This window comes from Leguminivora glycinivorella, chromosome 2 (assembly GCF_023078275.1).
Source record: "Leguminivora glycinivorella isolate SPB_JAAS2020 chromosome 2, LegGlyc_1.1, whole genome shotgun sequence".
Classification (NCBI taxonomy): domain Eukaryota; kingdom Metazoa; phylum Arthropoda; class Insecta; order Lepidoptera; family Tortricidae; genus Leguminivora; species Leguminivora glycinivorella.
Window position 1 is genome coordinate 30,766,411 of NC_062972.1, and position 24,118 is coordinate 30,790,528.

The 24,118-nt window shown below is 41.2% G+C and overlaps 1 protein-coding gene across 1 annotated transcript in view; it reads right to left on the minus strand.

Annotated features, from left to right (window-relative positions):
* Positions 1 to 24,118, minus strand: part of LOC125242394 — an 85,454-nt gene that overhangs the window by 19,873 nt on the left and 41,463 nt on the right. The window contains exons 30-56 of the mRNA XM_048151196.1: positions 23,720 to 23,945; positions 22,012 to 22,116; positions 21,481 to 21,592; positions 20,806 to 20,958; positions 20,160 to 20,278; positions 14,404 to 14,601; positions 13,722 to 13,904; positions 13,192 to 13,290; positions 12,619 to 12,771; positions 11,879 to 12,085; positions 10,860 to 11,018; positions 10,170 to 10,405; positions 9,702 to 9,813; positions 9,393 to 9,563; positions 8,772 to 8,914; positions 8,378 to 8,483; positions 8,007 to 8,140; positions 7,722 to 7,923; positions 6,809 to 7,032; positions 5,859 to 5,994; positions 5,255 to 5,441; positions 4,619 to 4,809; positions 4,001 to 4,246; positions 2,946 to 3,182; positions 2,049 to 2,381; positions 787 to 952; positions 68 to 243 (exon numbers count right to left, since the gene is read on the minus strand). Of these exons, the coding sequence (XP_048007153.1) occupies positions 68 to 243; positions 787 to 952; positions 2,049 to 2,381; positions 2,946 to 3,182; positions 4,001 to 4,246; positions 4,619 to 4,809; positions 5,255 to 5,441; positions 5,859 to 5,994; positions 6,809 to 7,032; positions 7,722 to 7,923; positions 8,007 to 8,140; positions 8,378 to 8,483; positions 8,772 to 8,914; positions 9,393 to 9,563; positions 9,702 to 9,813; positions 10,170 to 10,405; positions 10,860 to 11,018; positions 11,879 to 12,085; positions 12,619 to 12,771; positions 13,192 to 13,290; positions 13,722 to 13,904; positions 14,404 to 14,601; positions 20,160 to 20,278; positions 20,806 to 20,958; positions 21,481 to 21,592; positions 22,012 to 22,116; positions 23,720 to 23,945 (4,714 nt within the window). The remainder of the gene's footprint in view (positions 1 to 67; positions 244 to 786; positions 953 to 2,048; positions 2,382 to 2,945; positions 3,183 to 4,000; positions 4,247 to 4,618; positions 4,810 to 5,254; positions 5,442 to 5,858; positions 5,995 to 6,808; positions 7,033 to 7,721; positions 7,924 to 8,006; positions 8,141 to 8,377; positions 8,484 to 8,771; positions 8,915 to 9,392; positions 9,564 to 9,701; positions 9,814 to 10,169; positions 10,406 to 10,859; positions 11,019 to 11,878; positions 12,086 to 12,618; positions 12,772 to 13,191; positions 13,291 to 13,721; positions 13,905 to 14,403; positions 14,602 to 20,159; positions 20,279 to 20,805; positions 20,959 to 21,480; positions 21,593 to 22,011; positions 22,117 to 23,719; positions 23,946 to 24,118) is intronic.

Below are 24,118 nucleotides of genomic sequence, written 5' to 3' on the forward strand. Positions count from 1 at the left end.
TTGACCTTCGAACGATAATTATAAACTTAGATAGACTACAGGCTCTAAACTAAAGAGAACATTTTACCTTGATTTCGCTGAAGATGGTGGGTCGCCAGATGATGGAGCTGGTGAGGAGGCGAGAATGGTTTAGACGGATGTAGGAGGCCAGGTCTACAGTGGTGACGTCATCGAAGTTACGCCATGCGTTCATCTTAGCTGAACGTGTGTCGACGATCATACCGACCACATGGTAAGAGATATCTGAAATAAATCGTTAAAAAACTGTTTAGTCACAATATCAAATCGTCAACTAATAGCAAGAATGATTTATAAAGGATTGACAATGTTCTTACTCATCGTACCTACATTTGGTAAAATAATTAAAATTAAATCAAATTATTATTATGTTAATAATTTGATTTAATTTCCATACTATCATAACTGCACTAATGATGCCTACAAATGTCTTTTTTTTAATGTGTATTGACGTGAGATATCATAATATGATGATGATAATAATATTAAAATAAAGAAATAAGTCATTTGTTCTTATAATAAATTAAAACAAGCAAAAATATTTTGGGAAAATATGATTTTTGCCACTCTCAGGCTGTGAAACAGCGCCATCTCCCCCAATCATCCCTAAAAGGTACATACATTTCAGGGGTATACTTTTTGTATGAAATTGCCAGTCCCGATATATGTGGTCCTTCCTAATAGTTAGAAAAAGAGTAAATGCCAATATTTTTTTACAGAAATACTTCTCACATATCTCAAAACAATGTCATCTTACTGAAGACTTACCATCAGTACTGTTGTAGTGCCCAATCAAGCTCAAATCCTTCATAGAAAGAGTGGCTAACCCAGTGTCGTTGCCAGTCGGCTTGTTGACGCGCGCAAAGATACGGTAGTCCGGGTATGTGAGGTCCCATTTGCCGTTCACTTTGTAGAAGTATGTTTCATTTGCTCGCTGTAAATAAATTCAAGTTACGCACTTATCAGGAATATTTGACTTACTTACAGTTAGCCCAGTTTTAAACTTTGTTAGGTATACCTTCTGGCGCGAAAATTTAATTTAAATTGACCATGTTCGATTGAAAGTTCAACACTATAAGGTCTGCATTTTGCAGTACGTCACATGACGTCGTTTAAAGTCAAATTTCATGCTATACAAATATCTTGAATAAATCGTCCCCAATTATCACACACATAGTAGACAGTGGTGTACACCAGTACCAGTGTGTACCAGATTTAACAAAGTTATGAAACATTTGATTTATTGTTATAAACTCCTGACGCAGCTCAATGGCTGAGAACCTTGGACATCAATTTGTGACATACTTTTTATGATATAAAATACTGTATACCTGTGAACCTATTTATGCCATACGATTAAATAAAATTGTTTTAACATTTCGACAGTCAAACTTCTCATCTTAAAAAAAAAAAACATTCAGTCGAATTGAGAACCTCCTCCTTTTTTGAAGTCGGTTAAAAAGTTAAACTAAAGAATAGGTGAGTTTCCTACTAGGCAAATCAGCTTCTTTTTATGAACTGTCAAAACGATTTCCTAATGATGATAATGATTTGACGACTGGTCTAGCTCAGTCGGTAGTGACCCTGCCTGCTAAGCCGCGGTCCTGGGTTTGAATCCCGGTAAGGGCATTTATTTGTGTGATGAGCACAGATATTTGTTCCTGATCCATGGATGTTTTCTATGTATATAAGTATGTATTTATCTATTTAAGTATGTATATCGTCGCTTAGCACCCATAGTACAAGCTTTGCTTAGTTTGGGGCTAAGTTGATCTGTGTAAGGTGTCCCCAATATTTATTTATTTATTTGTATTTTTATTTAATATGGGATTACTGTGAAATACTGAGGAGACGTCACGGTCAATTCATTTACTTTATATCTTTCACTTCGACTTATTAAATAGAAATTATGTTTAAAAGTAACCGCTGTCCATATTTTTCTTCTGTTACGCGGTGCTTTATTTCGTGCACTGCATCAAATATTTTATTTTAATATAGGAAACTAGCCTATTAAAAAAAAATACACATACCTCCCACTGCACCGAACTCTTATTCATATCCACCAAAAACTTCGTACTCCTCAACTTCTCATAAAACAATGTCTTCTGGAACTTATAGTAATTGTTCAGGTAGTACCACCGACTATGTATGTTAATATCGGACTTCATGTCCAAGTCTAGGTTGGTGGAGGGATGTGTGCACTTGAGAGCGAACTTGTAGTCGCGGATGGGTCCGTTGGAGTTGTCGGTGAGCACGGAGCGCAGGCGCAGGTACTCGTTGTCATAGTCAGAGTATTGGAGCTCCACGGACAGGTTGGACATTACGGACGGCGTGGTGATGTATGTGCCTTTTAGGGTTACGTCCTGAAAATTAACTAAAAGTTATGATAGTGTTTCATATACATCTAAATATATAAAAGAAGAAACTGACTGACTGACTGACTGACATATCAACGCACAGCCGAAACCGCTGGTCCTAGAGATTCAATATTTGGCACGTAGGTTCCCTATACGGTGTAGAGAAGCACTAAGAAAGGATTTTTCAAAATTCACATCCCAAGGCGGTGAAATGGGGGTCCAAAGTTCAACGTTTGCATAAGATTATTTTTAGTACGCGGGCGAAGCCGCGGGAATAAGCTAGTTTTCGATATCTGTAAATTAGGGAATAACCCATAGAAGGTCCCTCGTAAACCTTGTTTCATGTCGTTTAAAGAACTGTGGCACTATTTTGAAAGTCGGCTGAACCCACTCACCCTCAAGAATGACCATGCGGCACGTTTCCTTCTTCAGATACACTTTCCTCCTATTTTACCTTAAGTTCTCGAATGTTCCAATTGAGAACAGTCTTGCCGTCGAGTAAATAGTGAGTCTAGTAGTCTATAAAAATCAACAACGGTTTATTCTACATAGATAGTGTAAAGTACTAACCTTCCTAAAGGATGGATGAGCAAGTGCAAGATCGACCGCATGTATATTCCCCTCTTCAGCCGGAGGGTTCTCCCATTTTCCCCTCAGTTCAGCCGTCTTATTTTCATCTCTAACGTTCCAGTTGAGAACAGCTTTGCCGTCGAGTAATGTGTCTTGTAGGCGGTATATGCCGACGAGATTGAACGTGCGGAGCGGGTACCAAACGTTCATTATGAGCTGTTGCGATTCAGTCTCGGCCTGAGGAGGAGGGACACGTTTAACAAAATTTGTTAAATGTAAAGTGCCTAGAGAGAAAAGTAAAGAGACAAAGAAGAGTATGGGACAACACAGGTATGTTGTATACTTGCATGCTTTTCAATCTCATGAACATTTTCATGAGGATAGGACTCCATCTGCATGGCGACCACGCCAGAATTACTAAGAGTTAAAATACAACACTATAATGCCAAAATATCTAATTGTTGACAAAATAAACTTACAGAATTCATATAAGTGACGTGTAAATCACAGTTAATCCAAATATCAGCCGCCCACATGATCTTACTGTTTAAGCTCCTTGTCGATGGCTTCATATTCGTTCTCAAAGGTCTGAGTCCTGTTGCTATGGATCGCGGTCAGTTTCAGTTTCACCTGACCTTATTTAATCTAGTATACCCGTATTACAAAACCCGGAAAGCTTAGCTTACATGGCGACCTCGCCAGAATCACCAAGAAACAGGGGACGGCCTAAAAGCTAGAAAATCTAATTGTTGATAAAATAAACTTACCGAAGTCATATTAGTGACGTGCAAATCATAATTAATCCAAGTATCAGCCGCATACATGATCTTACTGTATAAGCTCCTTGTCGATGGCTTCATATCCGTTCTCAAAGGTCTGAGTCATGTTGCTATGAATCGCGATCAGTTTCAGTTTCTCCTGACCTTATTTAATCTAGTATACCCGTATTACAAAACCCGGAAAGCTTAGCTTACATGGCGACCTCGCCAGAATCACCAAGAAACAGGGGATGGCCTAAAAGCTAGAAGATCTAATTGTTGATAAAATAAACTTACCGAAGTCATATTAGTGACGTGCAAATCATAGTTAATCCAAGTGTCAGCTGCCCACTTGATCTTGCTGCCCTGTTTAAGTTCCTTATCGATAGCTTCATATTCGTTCTCAAACGTCAAAGTCCTGTTGCCATGTATCGCGGTGAGCTTGAGTTTCTTGCCAGCTTCGTATGTGAACACGTCCATCACACCCGTTACGTTGAAGCGAGTGGCGTTTTGGAGATGGAAGACTGTCGCTTGTTTTACATCCTAGAAATTAAAATTTGATATTAGATCGTGTATTATGAAATAAATACAGAGACAAGATAAATTGCCTGTCGTTTTCGAAGTTTTAACTTAGAATTTAATTCGAGTGTCCCTGTCTACATGATCTACAAATTCTGTACAAAACAATACAAAAATATGATGCTAAAGAGTAATATTTTTCGAGTTCAGTGACGTATAAAGAGTTAAAAGAGCGCCACGAGCCCTCATATAAAAATTAGACCTATGAGGCTCGTGACTTAGGTGGCTAAGAGACTAAGGCACCTGCAAAGGCCGCTGGTTCAATCTAACCCTGTACACTGAGTGCCTATGTATATTCTATTTCGCAAATGTCATTTATTTCGGTTTATAACTTACCGTGTTACCAGTGTCATCGTATTCATGAATATACTTGACGCCAACAGGCATCCGGTCATTGACGACCTCGATGTCCGTAGTAGCCAAGTCCAGATCTCGTTCGCTCTTGCTCAGTATCTGCCTGAAGGATGCTTGGACGAAGCGCTCAAGGTCGAAGTCTACGGTCGCGTTGCCGGTGCTTTCTTTTTCACCTGAAATGGGATATATGAGTCAAGTGATGTGGACTATTGACGAAATACAAATAAAGCATTTTGAGAGGAACATTTTTCGAGGGTCAGAAGGCCAAATTGAAATCATAAGATTAAATAATTATTTTTACAGTACATATAAGCTTTCGTAGTTATAGGTCCGTCATCTAGTGGCCTATAACAATCAACAGTTCGTGCCAAATAATACAGAATTGTGTAGATACACAAAAACTGCAATGTGATACTTATACGTATGTATGTCGTAAGCGCAATGCAGATATCGTTTTAGTTGATACAGCGCTACCTAGTGTTCGATGGAGAAAATACTTGGATGCAATACAATTGGCTATTACTAAATCGGTGAGCTCCATTTTAGACTCTGTCTTCCCTTTCCATCAGGCGTGACTAGGGTTCATCACCGATCAGGCTGTAAAAAAAAAATACTTACCCTGTACGTAAACATAGTCGGTGTTGACAAGATGCTGCCTCGCGAGAGGGAGCGAGATGGCAACAACACCCGCTTGTCTGAAGCCTGCAGGTTCTTTCGTGTATGTGTGTGTTGTGTTCACTGTGGCGGTCTTGTTAGGCCAGAATAGTTCCACGTGGTTGTCTGATTGCTCTTCTAGGTTGTTTACCTAGAGAACGAAAGATATGTGAATTAAATTTCAGTGAAATAAAGTATCGCTGGGGCTCATGAAGGGGATTTGGGCGTTCTCCAATGAGGAACATCGCAGAGGATCGAAACAACTGGCCTACTCGTATCGAAGGCCATCTCATTTTAATTCGTTTCGCCATTGGGTAGGCAAGAAATAGTACAATTCAGTGTTCAATTATGATTGAGTATATGTACTATTATCAATTTTTACTTCTATGGAGCCATGGAGAACATGACTCTATACTCATTTATTTAGGGTAGACTAAAATATCAGATGCGTTCCCCTAATGTGATGCGATGGACAGGTTAAGGTATAGTTTTCTCTAGGTACCTACCTAAGTACCTGAGAAATTCCTCGGTCAGCGAAAAATGGTGGAAAGTATACAGTAAAACTCACGGTAAAAATGGATTTGAGCCACGGCAGCCGTTGGAAGGGCGTGGTGACGTTGAAGTGGCCGTCTGTGTGGCGGAAGCCTCCGTATCGGATGTCCACTTCGCCTACTTTGGTGGTGCCTGGGTAGTGCATCTCGCCTCTGTAAACAATAATATTAAACTTATTTTTTATCATGCAGAAATTTCTGCGAGCGATACTACATATTTTTAAAAATTTAAAAATTCACAACTCCGGCAGGACTCGAACCTGCGACCTGCTTTGCTGGAGCAGTCGCTATAACTAAAAACAAAGTTTGGGTATCCCTTATGGCTACCTGGTTGCAGATTACCGGATTTAGCTTCAGGTTTAGCTCTAGCTGTAGCAATTATTTTACTATCTATCGATCTAACAGATCAAACACACATTTCTTTTCATCATAGCATTCATCTCACTCGTTTCATAGGCAATTATTTATAGATATTTTAGGTATATAATTTCATCTCTTTACAATATTTCTTATTCAATCAATTATGTGTTATCGTGATCTGATCCGGTTCCGGCAGAATATCAGTGCTGCTGCCTCAGGGCGTAGCGTAATACTGAGCCGTGACCCCTTTGTCTTGTTGCGACGCGCACAGTATCATAGTACGCTATTGTAAAAATCTGTGTAATTTCCTGTTTTCCAATTTGCTTATTATGTATTCTAATTCTTTTTTGTAACTTATTTCTTTTGTGTATTCTGTGTGTATTGTGACAAACAAATAAACGTATATCTATCTATCTAACTAAATTAGTCACTGCAGCCTGCTGGATGAGTGCGAATTGGTCCATGCCGTCTCTCAATTCCTGACTTCAGCTGGCTCATTCCGTGATAACTTTATAGTCTGCTGCTGACGATCCACGGTAGTGAGAATACTCTGAATGAATGGTTTTTTTTTACTGTAACTATTTGCACCTACTTGTAATATACTCACTTGACAATCTGGTATCCATGGACGAAGTCCTTCTCATATATCCCGTAAAGGTCAAGCGTCGAGTCGTCCACATAAAGCGGACTATTTAATACGTATTTGACTTCGCGCGTCTCATTCATATCCCAACGGTAATTTATGACGTTGTTGATGGTCTTGTGTTCGCGCTCCTCAGTTGTCCAGACGACGGTTGCGTTGCCGTCAAAGTTGGTGTCTAGGAGGATCATCTGAAAAACTTTAGTAATTAGCTTCTAATCCGGAGAGAAAGCGTAATTTTCTGACATTCTTTAAAATTTATTGTCACGAATGCACCATAACAGCACCTAGTAATGCAGCAATTATGCGTCGTTCACAAATGCGGTCACCTAATAAAAGTTACTAAGTATGCCACTTATATAAGAGCGAGTAGATACGAAATGATATTGTAGAAATATAGTTTCGATGAATTACAATGCAACAAGATCAGTATCATGTTATTAAGATGAATTTGATACTAATTTGGACACTGTTATGTCATAAATTGAAATAGATATCATACACGAAAGAAAAAACGGCATGGCCCACTGGCGGCAGAGCCGGGAATCGAACCCGGGTCTTCAGCTTAAGACCCGGTAAGCTGAAGACCCGGGTTCGATTCCCGGCTCGGCCGCCAGTGGGCCTTGCCGTTTTTTCTTTCGTGTATGATATCTATTTCAATTTATAATTTATATATAGTAGTGTGACTACTTGAAAAAATAACAAATCAAAAATATTCAATAAAATAATTTGATTTGTTCCCTAGTTGCACTGTTATGTCGTTACATTGTTTTGTTTTGTATACTGCGCTGCGTACTCTGTAATATTGTAACATTCAAAAGTTAGTACCTTACTGGAGTTGTTGGATGTACCAACTCCGAAATTCTGTATTAATACTCACATTGCCTCTCACTCCAGTCAGAATGCCAGTAACATCGGTCCTATACTCTGCTACTAGATCTTTCCCTTCGCCTCGAGGCCCGGTAACACTGCCATCGACGTAGATCGTATGGACGTCCAAGTTAGGTTTCGGCAGGATCGCATTGATGATGAGGTTGATTCGTTGGTTCATAGCGAGACCAAAGGACGCGTTTGCACCGATTCTGAAAAAAGTAATATTGATTAAGTCAAACCTTTCTAAAGACAATATTTTTTCTACACGTGATAAAAACAACTATAAACTTACTGCCAAATGTGGTCCAGATCCATTCTGAAACCGGCATCATTCTTTATGAGTCCCTCTGGGGTAGTGTTGTTGCCAAAATAGATGTCTAAGTCAACGCTCTTCTTAATATCTTTGAGGTTCTGTTTGCCTAGTGCCTGCGGGATTTAATTTATATATAAAAATAGTCTTAGTTGCAGAATTAAAAAAAAGCAACTTTAATATAAACGGCGAATTGTTTATATATCTATGTTACCTTTATTAGTTACTTTAATTCATTGTTATTAGATAGGTACGAGTATGTAAACCAATGTAGGTATATATAAGTAGATGTAGTCGTGATTCAGAGACTTTTACATGACGACCCTGCCAAGTCAATATTTATATTACGTTACCTTTATATAGAGATCGCCAATCAGGAAACTCCAACTCAAGTCTCCGTTGCCCTTCATGTCTGGCAAATCGTATTTGCATATAAGGTACCCAGTTTTCGGGCCGAAGCTAAGAAAAAATGCCAAACATTAGAAATCGTAACATCCCAAAACATAAAGAAATAAAATAATAAGATAACACACTTGTATTTAAAATGTACAGTACATGGCCAAATAATGTTTAAATAAAACCTTTGTCATTCCTTGCTCATTCTGTTAGTCACGAACTGAAAAATATAGTCGTACGGAGTATAGTAACTTTGAAGGGTCCGCAATGCGTCTGTGACAAAATTGAGTCGTAAGTGTGAAATTTGGGAGCAATTATTTAGTAAGTATACAATGGTATTAAATTCCTTACAGGAAATCTGTGTCTCCCTTGATCGAGCTGAGCCGTTTTATCGGAGTAACTGCGTCGACTTTCATGACACGTCGGAGGTCAGGGTAGGAATCCACTCGCGACTTGAAGTAGTACTCCTTGCCTTTTGACTCCGGCATGTCGATCTGAAATAGTTTTACAGTTGTCAAAAATATTGGCTTAATATTTGTCCATCATACAAAAAATACTGCACGATTATTACGACTAGTATCCGTGATGACACGCCATGCGTTTTCAACTCCTGCGTGCCGTGTTCATACTAAAAAAATATCATAGGGAGGTTTGGACCTTAGGCCGATATTAGACTGTCATAGAAACGTATAGATTGAACAACCTATGATTAATATTGTCTAGAAGTTTAATCCTATTTGACAGCAAGCATACAATTATGATCATACTTCTGTGATAAATACATAATAGTCTAATATTGGCCTTAATCACAGACGTGGCAGGCCCAGACGGAGATGGCGAGTCGACCTTGATGCCTTCATGAAATAGCAGCTTCAAGGGGAGCTGTGGAAATCACGGGAGGAGGCCTATGGCCGGTAGCGGGACACATAAACGGCCTATTAAAAAAATGTATTTAGAAAGAAAGAAACATACCGTGGCGCTAAGATCGGTGTAATTTGCTTCCAATTCAGCGCGGGCGCGTACTGTGGCGGTGACTGCGCCAGCCAACTGCGCCGTCACAGCGTAAAGCGTTTCCGATGATTCTGTCTTCATGCGAACTGTCAGCGGGGAACCGTTGCCTTTCGGGACCAATGTTAGTGACATCTAAAAGACGATATCAAGTAAGTATCCTGGTCACGGCACCAATTGTAACACCCTCACCACTACTTTAACTAAATAAAAATAAGTCCTTACTTAACCAAATCTAGACTTGAGTAAAAATGAATAAAAAAACTAAATTACCTCGAGTGGATCTCGGTTGAGAACTTGTCCAGAAATCCCGTACTCCGTGGTATCAGTGACGAATGATCCCGTGACGATGTCATTCTCCACTTCACCAATCAGTTTCATGGTTCTGTAAAAACAAAAAATCTTATTACCAGCAACGATTAGTGATCAGAGAACGCTTGGGCGATAAGTATTAGATGTCTGAAGCACAGTATAATAAGGAGTACTATCGTACAGTATGGCCACTCCCGCTCCCCGCTGAAAGTGCCGCCCACCTCCTCTCGGTTACCTCACAGTTACCGCCTGTTGAAAACGCGAACAGTTGACCTGTCATATCTCACTCATACAAGCATGGTAAGCGTTCACTTACACAAGCTTAGAATATGTGCTAGGAACGCGCCTCTTTCATATATTTGATCGCCACTGTCCGAAATGTGCCTGAAGCGTCATTTAAGAGATTTCTTGACAACATATCGTACTTACTGGAAGTTTTCATGCGGTGTACTAAGAGCCACGCTCAGCGATGCTGGTCGCTGGTCAGCGCGTAGCGAGTAGTGCGCCGTGTCACAGTTCACGTCGGCATTCACCAGGCGCTGACCGTTCTCCAGTCGATATAGAAGAGACACGTCGGACGGAGGTAGTACAGAATACAACGCCGAGCGGCCTGTGAAGCGGACGTAGCGCTCGGGAGATGGGTGCCAGATTGCTGTCGCGAAGAACTAAAAGCAAATTCAAACATATTCTTCTAATTAAATCATAGGTATTTTCTCTCATTCTTATCATTGATATTACAAACTTGTAATTTTTGGACGGTTATCAAAACCAAAGAGGATCAAGTATTATAGAGAGTTGATCAAAGTAAAATATGTAATCACAGTGAATAGACTGCCATCTCTCGACACAAGTTTAAAACTTTTAAACCTGTAAATGTATTAAAATGTCAAATATTAATATTAGCGCCATCTAGCCGAGCGTCCCCCAAAGGAGTAACGCCATCTAAGCCACTGTACCTTGTTTATGTGGTTCTGAGGTACGTTTTTTTCTTAGACTGTAGCTGTCTATACGGAGTTACATATGTCTTTGTCAAGACATATGTCAGTATTAAAGTAATTTTAGTAGGTTGATTTTCTATTACTAACGAAGTTATATTACTTAAACATCAATATGACTTACATAATTGTTTTGGTCGCCTTGTTGTATCTGAATGCCACCACCGACGGTATTCTCAGTATCAGCGAAATCCTTCTTGAACTGCATCTGAACGAAGTAGTCTTCAAGATATTCCGATGTTAAGTTCAAACTGCCTGAGGTTTCTATGAAGGGGTCGTCCAACTGTAGAGGTTAAAATGAATGTTATAAAAATGATTTTTTTTAAGTTAATTAGGGTTCCGTACCAAAAAGGTACAACAGGAACCCTTATGGTGCGACTCTGTCCGTCTGTCACATTGTTAAATATCTCGAGAACTACTTATGCTATCGATATGAAATTTGGAATAGTTTTTTTATGCTGTTGGCACAAGCGTATTTTTGCATATGATTATTATAACTGAGGAAATTATACAAAAAAGTGAGCCGACTAATTTAAAAACGTGCGTGTCTATGGCCTGCGCAACCTTCTTCACCCGAAGTACTTGAGCAAATGCAGTTGCAAGGCTTTTTGCAGTCAACTCATCAGCAATTACTTTTCACAAGTGTACATAATACCCACCTCAAGTCGTCCTACAGCGTTAATGGTACACTCTGGCATGGCTATGGCAGCGCTCATTTTCCACAGAGCGTCTTCTAAACGCGCCGCCACGCGAGCCTCTAAAGCCCGCAGTTGTCGTAGTGGCCTTATTATACCTAGAGATGCCACGTACGAGCGGTACGCGTTGTCCTCGCCAGACTCGTATTCATAGATGTCGAGTGTACAATGTACATAATACCCACCTCGAGTCCTCTTACAGCATTAATGGTACACTCCGGCATAGCGATGGTCGCACTCATCTTCCACAACGCGTCTTCTAAACGCGCCGCCACGCGAGCCTTAAAGCCACCACCCACCACAATAACAACCACCATAATAATGCCAAATACGCAGCTCATGAGCTGCTGTAGTGGCGTTATAATACCGAGAGACGCTACGTACGAGCGGTACCGGGTTGTCCTCGCCAGACTCGTATTCGTAGATGTCGAGTGTACATAATACCCACCTCGAGTCGTCCTACAGCATTGATAGTGCACTCTGGCATGGCTATGGCAGCGCTCATTTTCCACAGAGCGTCTTCTAAACGCGCCGCCACGCGAGCTTCTAAAGCCCGCAGTTGTCGTAGTGGCGTTATTATGCCGAGAGACGCGACGTATGAGCGGTATGCGTTGTCCTCGCCGGATTCGTATTCGTAGTAGATTTTTGAGGATATCTGAAATTTAAAAAAAAGTTCCATAATCTTATGCACCAAACTAACTATTTTGGCTCAACGATCCAAAGTGGCCTGGCCTCCGAAATGAGAGATCGCCACCTGTCCCGATCCTGCGCAGCCTCTTGCCAGTCACTGACTTGAAGCCGACGCAGATCCGCTACCACACTGTCCTCCCAGCGATACCTGGGTCGGCCCGCCAGCAGGCCACCAGCCACCAGACCCATGAACGCTCTCTTGACAAATCCATCTTATACCTACCTAATAGAGAACATGGTGTTTTTAGCATTTGCAGCCGGAACCATAACCCTTAGAGCAGACTGTATTGTTTCCAGTATAGACTGAGTCTACTTGGCGCAAACTTAGGTGACGAGCAATCTAAGAGCTGCGAAGAGTACCTCCTGTCGGTAAGTACTGTTTGGACCTCAATGCTAAGCATGTGATGTTGACCCTGGTTCACAGTCGCCAGGGACAGAGTTGCCAGGATCAGACAAACCAACAAAGTATACATGAAAAGTGTAAAGGCGTAAACGTACCTCATGCCAATAAGTGCCGTTGGACAGCAATGCTAAGCAAGTGATGTTGAACCTCTCCCCAATAGTTATGTCGACGGTGTACACTGATTTCAACTCTCTCACAGCCGGGAAGGGAGTCACCAGGTTCAGTGTGTTCGTCATTTCCGATAAGCCCTGAGAATCATATTAAAGTTAAGTTATTTAAGTGACAGTTTCGTTTTCTTTTAACCCCTTATTTGCCAAGAGTGGCCCTGAAGCTTTAGTAGTTTCATGTGCTCTGCTTACCCCTTTATGGGATACAGGCGTGATTGTATGTATGTATGTATGTATTTAAGTGGCAACCTGTCACTGCAATATCACAATTTTTCTTTCAACCCCTTGTTAAGGATTGCACTGAATCTTGAACAGTGGCATGTGCCCTGCCTACCACTTATGAAAATACAGGCGTCATTACATTATATAGATATTATGTTAAAGGCACATGAATAGTTACAATTTACATGTAGACACTGTGATTATTAAAAAATAATCTCATTTAACAAAAGTTTGATATGTTTATGAATGCAGGAAGGGGTAAGTAATAATAATACTTACCACTAAGACGAATGTGTCCGTAAGAACGATGGCAGGCTTGTCAGGTAGATGCAGCGTCGCGTTCAATTCCAATATGTCCTCCTCGTCTATGCCAACATACTGAAACAAAACGATTGTTACTTACAAACTGAGGATTTAAAACTTCTCGAGTTATGGAGTTTTTCAAAGAAGTTTATTTGCTATTTTAAAAAGTGTAACATTAGTGCGTTTTCACATTATCCGATCCAATACCGGATGTAGGACCGATACATTTCAGCCGCCATCTTTGATTTTTGCTATTGAAATCCTTCCGACATCCGATATCGGATCGGATAATGTGAAAACGCACTTACGCTACGTTTTGCCATCCACTTGGTATAAAATACTTCTTTGCAAAGATCAGGGAAATTTCAAGACTCCAAATCAGTTTGAAAGTATATCAACTATAAGAGCATACACTTCTTCATCAGCAGGAGTTTTGGTCGAACAGTATCAAGTAGGTACTGGCGGTTCTTTAGCTAGCTTCATGGCTCTGTAATCAATTTACTAACCTTCATAATATGCGCATGGAAAGTGACAGTCGGGTAGTACAACGTGTCTAAGGTGACTTTGGCCGTGGTGTCGAAGTTTTCGATGATGACGTCATCTCGGGCCGGTTTGGTCGGGTGGAAACGCTCTCTTAAAACATCGATGATGCCTTGGCCATCGTCGAGGAATAGGACTGCTATGCCGAACTGAAAATAAATAAGTTATGCTAAAATCGCTGGAAAACAAGAACCAGGTTGCAACTTAATGGTTTTTATGGCGTAAATAAAACTATCAAAAAACGGGGACTTTGTGAAATTATAATAAGTTTGAATTTTCCTTTTCAACAACGTTGTTCCTATGGTATTACCCTTCTGGATCGATTTTATCTATGTTTAAATGAAAAGCAGTGCAACAATAGTCTGTTGGCAAGCTGTTGCATTCTAAAGGAAACCGGGGTCCATTTCTAACTTTATACTTTATGCGTAGACAATCGTATAGACAACTCCAAATCCAGCCCATCTCCGTATATATTCTTGAGCACTAAACCGTTCTCTTCAAACCCTTCTAAAGGAGTGAACAGTTTGTACACACAGACAAAGTTGATGGGCAACCGATAGTTCTAGATGCCGGTGAACCTTAAATTTAACCACATCGGGAAGAAGATACCTAAACTCCCAAAGTATAATGTAACAAAGATCCGCTTACCTTATGTGTAGACAATCGTATAGACAACTCCAAATCCAGCCCATCTCCGTATATATTCTTGAGCACTAAACCATTTTCTTCAAACCCTTCTAAGGGAGTGTACAGTTTGTACACGTAGACAAAGTTCACGGGTGACCGGTAATGCCAGATGCCGGTGAAACCGAAGTCCATTGAGGCCCAGCCTACTCTGAAGTCCACCTTTTCGAGAATAAAATAAAGGCCAAAGTTAAAAATCACTTAGATATTGTTAAATCTCGAATAAGGGAGCCGAAAGCGGAGACAAATTAAACACCGGCCATTTACATTGATAGCTGTATTCGACTGATTTCGGTGGGTGCGCAGCCCGCCGTCTTTCTAAGACTACCCACATATCTAATATCCCTCCACCAATATTCCTAAAGTTACAAACTTTCCTTTAAGTTTAAGTTAACTAAAACTAGCCTAAAAGAATTGCTTATAGTCTACAATTTTCCTTAACCGCTTTCCAATAGGCTCAGTAGCCTGCGGTTCGACAGGAGGCACAGTTGTCTCGCTATTACTGTTGGGAGTCTCGGGTTGAGCGTCTTCGTACTCCTGAGAGCGGTCGCCGTCTGCCTCTTGCTCGACCTGGTCCGGCTGGTTGTCTACTGTGCCAGCATCTGGTATGTGATCAGTCGGAGGTGCTGTTTGTGACATCTCTGTGATCGCCGGATGCTCCTTCAAAATAACGGGTATCTGGAAGTCATCTGCCACGGAGTCGGCTGCCGGTGAAGGCTGTGACAATTTAGCCAACTCAGTGACCCTTGGTTGCACCGTCGCAGGAACTGCCGGTTGGCTGTCATACAACACGTGTTCCTCCTCCCCCTTATATTTCAAAATTTGATTCGTGTGTTTTTTTACATTTCGGTTAAGGTTTACTAGCTGTACTATATATACTGAAGAACCAAGTTTTTTTAATATTTTTCCTTTAACTAACTGTCTATTTTGATTAATATAAACCTGCACTAACACTTGCTCACCAATCGCAAAATTCACTTTACGGGAACCACGATATTGTTCAATCTGTCGACATTGTTTTTCTTTGACGAGTACGTCGAGTGGTGCGCTGGATGATGCGACTGGTGGAGCTATCAAGTCCAATCTACTTCTTAATTTCCGCCCAAATAATAATTCAGAAGGGGATCTGTCTGTAGTGCTGTGTGTGGAATTCCTGTAATGGAATAAAAATTCTTGAATTTTTACATTTAAATCCTTCCCGCTGCTACCCGACATTATTATACCTTTAATAGCCCGTTTAATAATCTTAATATAGCTTTCCGCTTGACCGTTGCTGGCCGGGCTATAACTAGGTGAAGTTATATGTTGTATTCCATTACGAGCGCAAAACTCCTTAAATTCTTTAGATATGAAATAGGACCCGTTGTCACTGCAAATAACGTTAAATATTCCAAACCTTGCCATTACTTCGCTTAGCCGTTCTATAATTACGCGAGTACTATAATTATTAGACACCTCGAAACATTCGACCCATTTTGAAAACGCGTCTACAATGACTAAAAAAGTTCTATTGTTTATGGGCCCCAATAAGTCCATATGTACCCGATGCCAGCTGTGCGGCGGGAACGGCCACGGCGTGAGCGGCGCCCGCGCCGGCGCCGGCCGCAGCGCCGCGCACACGCGGCACGTCGCGACACACTCCTCGATATCCTGTGAGAGGCGTGGCCACCAAAACCTGTCACGGGCTTGCGCTTTCATTTTATGCGCACCTAAATGGCCCCTATGTAACTCCTCAATTATTTTTGTTCTCATAGACTGCGGTATTACTAGTTTATGACCTTTCAGAACTAGGTCGTTTTCTACAGCTAGCTCATTACGGTTATCATAATATGGTTTTAGCAGTGTGTTTTGAATTTTATTAGGCCACCCATTTAAAATAAAATTAATTACTTTTGAAAGCGAGTCGTCCAGTCGCGTGCCCATTTTTATGTCATTTAATGATAAAAAATTATCGCCCTCATAAGCAAAATTGACGTAATTATCATTGGTGGCTATGTCGTCTACGTGCAAAACCGGTTTCTCGTGCGGCGCTCGGCTCAAGAAATCAGCTGAGTTACGTGAACTTGACACATATTCAATCTTATAGTTATATGCCGATAAGAAAATCGCGTATCTTTGTAGCCTATTTGCCGAAACTTCAGGTATTCCTTTCTCAGGATTAAATATAGATAAAAGTGGCTTATGGTCTGTCCTTAAGGTAAATGGAATGTTTCGTCCATATAAATATTGGTGATATTTGCGAATTCCGAACAGAATAGCACTTGCCTCTTTCTCTATCTGACTATATCTTTTTTCTGCAGCAGTCAAGGATCGCGAAGCATATGAAACCGGTTTTTCAACCCCTTCTACTATTAATGACAAAATAGCGCCAAGTCCGTAAGGCGATGCATCTACAGTCAAAAATAACTCTGCGTCCGGATTAAAATGTGCTAAATTTTTATCCGACGATAATTCCTTTTTTATCTTGTCGACTGCATCGCTGTGTTCCTGTTTCCAAACCCATGATACATTTTTTTGCAACAGTTCGTGAAGCGGGCTAAGTATACTAGATGCATTTTCTACAAAATTTCTATAATAGTTAACAAGCCCTAAAAATGATTTTAACTCAGATACGTTACTTGGGATTTTTGCTTCTAATATAGCTTTCACTTTTTCAGGTGATTTATGAATGCCGTGCTTATCTATAATGTACCCTAAATACGATATTGAGTTTTGGAAAAAGGAACACTTTTCTTTTTGCAACACCAGCCCGGCCGCCTCCAACCTGCGGAATACCTCATCTAGCTTATTTACATGTTCACTTGTGTTTTTTCCGGTTACCAGGATGTCGTCCAAATAAACAAGAACTCCATCTAAACCTGCTAGTAGGGTTTCCATGGTCCTTTGAAAAATGGCCGGTGCCGATGCTAAGCCGAACACGAGCCGGGTATACTTGAATAGCCCTTTGTGAGTATTTATGGTTGTTAACAATTGCGAATCTTCTGATAAGACTAACTGGTTGTAGGCGCTCGACAAATCAAGTTTAGAAAACTGTTCGCCCCCATTTAGTTTAGCAAATAGCTCATCTACGCGGGGCAGGGGTACTTTTCTACAAGTAAATGTTTATTTAGTGAGACTGAATAGTCCGCGCATAACCTTAATGACTTATCGCGTTTAATTACTGGCACAATCGGACTTGCATACTCCGAATAATTAATAGGAACTAAAATGCCTAGGCCCGTCAATCTAGTTAGTTCTTTATCTACAAGTTCTCTTAACGCGAACGGTAAAGGCCGTGCCCTACAAAAAATGGGTTTTGTGTTAGATTTTATTTTCAGTTCAACTTTTGTATGTTTACAGCAACCTAATTTATTTGAAAATAGTTTTGGATACTTTGACGTCAATTCATCATATTTGAAATAATTTACCTGACATAGTTCCAAATTAAATGCTGAAATAAAATCTCTGCCTAATAATAAGGCCCCATCGCCCCGTGGTACCTGAACCCTAATGACATTAGTCACCGACTTATACCTAAATGGTAGGCTTAATGTACCTAAAATATCTATAGGCCCTCCGTTATAGGTATGTAAATGCTTATCGGGCGGATTCAGCGGGAAGTTATAGAATAACAACTTATAAGTACTTTCCGGTATCATAGTTACCGGAGAACCCGTGTCTAACTCAAAAGTTATAGGACTTTCATTTACTACGACAGATTCCTTCATGGGTTCACCACGTACTGAGCGAATATTGCACACCACATGCTTACCAGTTACATCGACGTCATCATCAGCGCCGCACTCGACGTAATACTGCCGAGACATTCCTTTCGAACACACCCGTTTTAAGTGTCCTTTAACTCCGCAACGTTTACAAACGTGATGCTTAAAACGGCAAGAATCCTGCTGATGGCCCGTGTAGCCGCAAATTCCGCATGCGACGCCGCCGCTACGCGCGTCGCCGGTGCCGGCGCCGGCGCCCGCGTCGGGCGCGGCGCGCGCGGCGGCGCCCGGCCAGCGCTGCCCGCGCGGCGGCCCGCCGCCGCTGCGCGCCGGTGCCGCTGACACTTTCAGGACTTGCAGAGGGACCTGCGCGGCTTCCGATGCCGCGCCCGCTGTGGCGCTCCGACCTTGCTGTGATCCTATTCGCGCACTCCTCATGCCTTCTGCGATTTGCAATGCTTTTTGCAATGTGACGTCCGCCATTTTCGTCGTAAACAGCTTATCTCGCTCAGGCCCGTGCGCCATGCCGAGCACGAACCGATCTCGCAGCAGGTCATCGAACGAGTCCGCGCTGAACTGGCAATGCGCGGCCAGGCCCCGCACGCGAGCTGCCCACTCCGCCATGGACTCGTTTGAACTTTGCACTGCACTATGAAATTTGTACCGTTCCGCAAAACCACACTTTTTACTTGTACTCGCAAAATGTTCATCGAACAATTTAACAACGTCCGTGTAACTGTACTTCGCGACTTCCTTAGGTAATGCTAGATCTCGCGCTAATTTATACGTTGCTTCCGTTAAACAACTTAGCAAAATAGCGCGACGTTTTGCGCCGGATTTGTCTCCATCCTCATCGAGTTCGTTCGCGAGGAACCATTGTTCCAACCTGTCCTTATACACTGACCACTCATGCACTTCGTGGTTAAAGGTTGTAAGTGTGCCAACTGTTACTTTGGCCATTATCACACGCGTAACCGATAAATATTTTCGTCGTCGCCACTGTTAAATCTCGAATAAGGGAGCCGAAAGCGGAGACAAATTAAACACCGGCCATTTACATTGATAGCTGTATTCGACTGATTTCGGTGGGTGCGCAGCCCGCCGTCTTTCTAAGACTACCCACATATCTAATAGATATTTATGATCTGATCAATATATATGTAAACTGAATGAGAAATTTTAGGAAATCCGTAATGAAATATTTTGGAATGATTCTTATGGAAATCAAAGAGGATCGAGTATTATAGAGAGTTACTGTCGAAGTAAAATGTGTAATCACAGTGCGTAGACAGCCATCTCTTGACACAGGCTTAAAACTTTTGAACCTCAGTTTTGACAATTTGGCCCATATTCTTAGCTTGATATTGATATATGTTAAAATGTCAAATATTAATATTAGCGCCATCTAGCTGAGCGTACCCCAAAGGTGTAATGCCATCTAGGCCACCGTACCTTTTTCTTTATGGTACTGAGGTACGTTTTTTTCTTAGACTTTATGTGTCCATACGGAGTTATTAATTTTGATTTGACAAAACAATAGACGGCGCTAAAATCATAGCATATAGTTGATATGGTTACGTAGCGGCCAGCGCGAACGGCAGCAGAAAATTTCGCATATTTGGTCGGATATTTCCTTATAACTAAACTAAACAGTCGTACGGGTACTAAACCAAAGAGGGTCAAGTATTATAGAGAGTTACTGGCAAAGCAAAATGTGTAATCACGTGCCATCTCTCGACACAAGCTTAAAACTTTTGAAACTCAGTTTTGACAATTTGGCCCATATTCTTAGCTTGATATGTGTTAAAATGTCGAATATTAACAGCGCCATCTAGCCGAGCGTTCCCCAAAGGTGTAACGAAATCTAGGCCACCATACCTTTTTCTCTATGGCTTTGAGGTACGTTTTTTTCTTAGACCTCATAAGTATATACGGAGTTACATATGTCTTTGCTTATAACTAAACTAAACAGTCTTACGGGTATTTAATACTAAGCAGACTTCAATTTTAGCTCACCTCTTCTTTCCCCCGTTTTGCTGTAACCATGGCTCTGGTAAGATATTGTATCGGAAGAGCAACATGCCCAAAAACGTGGAAGTCTTGCGTAGATATCAATCGCAATAGAATTTCAAGACCTGTAGAAACACAATATGAGTTTTAAATTCATTAACCTTATATTGGAGCGTTTTCAGAATTTGGGTCCCTGCAATTACCGTAAGATGTTAACAAAAATTAACTCGCAGTCAGTTTCGGGACGACAATTAAGCATAAAATCTGTATAAAAATTTACTTCGGGTCGGCGGTCGGGCGATAAATCACAAAACATCAGGCCGTCCCTATCGCACTTACAAATAGTGCGATAGGGACGACCAGGGGCCTATTGCATAACAATTTACAACTTGTATTACAAGTGGAACTCTCTTTCTTATAAAATGAATTGGAGGGGGACTACCGCTTGTAATATGAGTTGTAACTTGTTATGCAATAGGCCCCTGATGTTTTATCATTTTATCGCGCAAAAATGCTTGCCTGCCTGATTGTAACTTGTAACTTTTAGCTTTGAAAAATGGGCTACAGGAATCTGAATCCAGCTGTATATGTGATGTCTGAAATAGGATTGGTTCTGTCATGTTTCCTACAAACATAATATGATATAGCTCACCTGTGGTAGTGTTAGCGGTGACCACCATAGCTACAAGATGTCTATCGGCTTCCACGAAGCCAAATCTGGCCGTTAGTATATGTGAGGCGTCCGCAGCGGCTGGTTCCGTCACATTCACTACTAGCATGCAGTTGGTGATACGCCGCATATGACCTGAGATACAAAATTATCTGAGTTACTTAAATAAACATTGGGAACATCTTACACAGATCAACTTAGCCCCAAACTCAGCAAAGCTTGTACTATGGGTGCTTAGCGACGATAAACATATTTAAATAGAAAAATACATACTTATCCACATAAAAAACATCCATGACTCAGGAACTTATCTGTGCTCATCACACAAATAAGTGCCCTTGCCGGGATTGGAGCCCAGGACCGCGGCTTAGCAGGCAGGGTCACTACCGACTGAGCCAGACCGGTCGTCTTGAAATAAAAATTTAAGGGTCTCCCCAAACCTATCGGCTTTCGCCGACCAAAAATAGCTCGTTACTCGTTAGCATTACGTACGCTTGCGTTCAGCGACGACGACACGCGAGCGCCTTCATACTAAAGAGCGATTTTTGGTCGGCTAGAGCCGATACCGCATCAATAGGTTTGGGGAAACTCTAAGAATCCGAGTAAGAAATGTTAGGTTATTTTGGTAGGCAAGGAATATGTGAAACTAAATGTTACCATTGACGAAGATCTTTCGTTTTTTCTCCTCTAAGTTCAATAAAGTGACGCCATTGATGTCTCTCTTGTGTCCCAACACGAGCCTTGTGTCTAGGAACCCGCTTCTGTAGCCCTGTAAATAAAGACAATGTTGATTATTAGGGACTCTTCGGGATTGACTAAAGTGCCCGTTTCCTATTTAGTATTTCAGTACTAGCGTATAATGCCTGCCGGCTCAGCCGAAATAATAATCGTTGACGATGTACGCCGATCGAAACGCAATCGAAATCTGGTTATGTCGCGGCAATACGAAGGAGCGATAGAGATAACAATATAAATATTATAGTAAGCGTTTGTATTTGTCTACGGATCCAAAGATAGGCCGAGAACGGGTGTGTCGCGCCCTTATTTTGGGTTGACTTACTTCCACAGACAGACACTCTTCGAGAGACTATGCAAAAGTAAGAAAGGATTTGAAGAGATTTTGCATTCGAAAAAAAGTCTTGGTGGTCATGCAATGGCTTATTCAGTAGATAGTAGGTAAGTACTTACTTGGAAGGGTGTGATGAGGGTGACCGTCCCGGTTATGTTGTTTTCATGCAGCCCACGATCAAGCAGCCACGACGAGTTTATCATCAGCATACCCTCTTCGTTGTACTAAAACAAAAAAAACAGATTTGGGGAAAATTCTTTTATTCAAGTACGAGTATCATAAAGGATCAAATGTGTTTGTGTGTTATATTAAAATGCTCAAATATTCATCTCCGTTTTTCTGGGAGGGTCGCCATGTAAAGACAGTAAATACATCCATACTAATATTATAAATGGGAAAGTGTGTGTGTCTGTTTGTTTGTCCGTCTTTCACGGTTAAACAGAGCGACGAATTGACGTGATTTTTTAAGTGGAGATAGTTGAAGGGATGGAGAGCGACATAGGTTACTTTTTGTCTCTTTCTAACGCGAGCGAAGCCGCGGGCAAAAGCTAGTATTATATAATTGGAAACTTAGCAGCGTGTCTGCACTCTTCTTCCATACAACCCTATGTTTCGCGATGGCTGCCGCTTTTGGAAACGTAGGTATAGTAGAGTTGGCTATAGCATTCAACTCTCCATAGAACTCGTTGGTATAAATAAGTAGTCTGCTACAAATTATGAGTTTTTTTTTCTGGCTGGGTCGCCATGTAAGGACAATAAATACATTGTATATACCTGGAAACTTAGCAGCGTATCAGCACTCTTCTTCCATACAACCCTATGTTTCGCTATAGCAGCTGCCTTGGGCAACGTAGGTATAGTAGAGTTGGCTATAGCATTCAACTCTCTATAGAACTCGTTGGTATAAATAAGCAGTCTGCTACAAATTACGTCTTATTTTTTCTGGCAGGGTCGCCATGTAAGGACAATACATTGTATATACCTGGAAACTTAGCAGCGTATCAGCACTCTTCTTCCATACAACCCTATGTTTCGCGATGGCTGCCGCTTTTGGAAACGTAGGTATAGTAGAGTTGGCTATAGCATTCAACTCCCCATAGAACTCGTTGGTATAAATAAGTAGTCTGCTACAAATTATGAGTTATTTTTTCTGGCTGGGTCGCCATGTAAGGATAATAAATATATTGTATATACCTGGAAACTTAGCAGCGTATCAGCACTCTTCTTCCATACAACCCTATGTTTCGCAATAGCAGCTGCCTTGGGCAACGTAGGTATAGTAGAGTTGACTACAGCATTCAACTCTCCATAGAACTCGTTGGTATAAATAAGTAGTTTGCTACAAATTATGAGTTTTATTTTTTCCGGGAGGGTCGCCATGTAAGGACAATAAATACATTGTATATACCTGGAAACTTAGCAGCGTGTCTGCACTTTTCTTCCATACAACCCTATGTTTCGCGATGGCTGCCGCTTTAGGCAACGTAGGTATAGTAGAGTTGACTACAGCATTGAGTTCTCCGTAGAACTCGTTGGTATAAATAAGTAGTTTGCTACAAATTATGAGTCTTATTTTTTCCGGCAGGGTCACCATGTAAGGACAATACATTGTATATACCTGGAAACTTAGCAGCGTATCAGCACTCTTCTTCCATACAACCCTATGTTTCGCGATGGCTGCGCTTTTGGTAACGTAGGTATAGTAGAGTTGACTACAACATTCAACTCTCCATAGAACTCGTTGGTATAAATAAGTAGTTTGCTACAAATTATGAGTCTTATTTTTTCCGGCAGGGTCACCATGTAAGGACAATACATTATATATACCTGGAAACTTAGCAGCGTATCAGCACTTTTCTTCCATACAACCCTATGTTTCGCTATAGCAGCTGCCTTGGGCAACGTAGGTATAGTAGAGTTGACTACAGCATTGAGTTCTCCGTAGAACTCGTTGGTTTTGAATAAGTAGTCGGCTAGGAGACTGAAAGCTAAGTAATCCTCCATCCAGTTCATGCTTCCGTTTACGGCTTGTAGGTTGTCGTGGTAACGCCACCTGGTGACCAAAGAAGTATTAAATGCTTATGAAACACAAGTTTCTAATGGGTCGGCAACGCGCACGTGACACCCCTTGAGTTGGGGGCGTCCATAGGTTACGGTGACCGCTTTCCATCAGGCGGGCCGTATACCTGTTTGCCACCGACGTGATATTAAAAAAAATGCTTACGA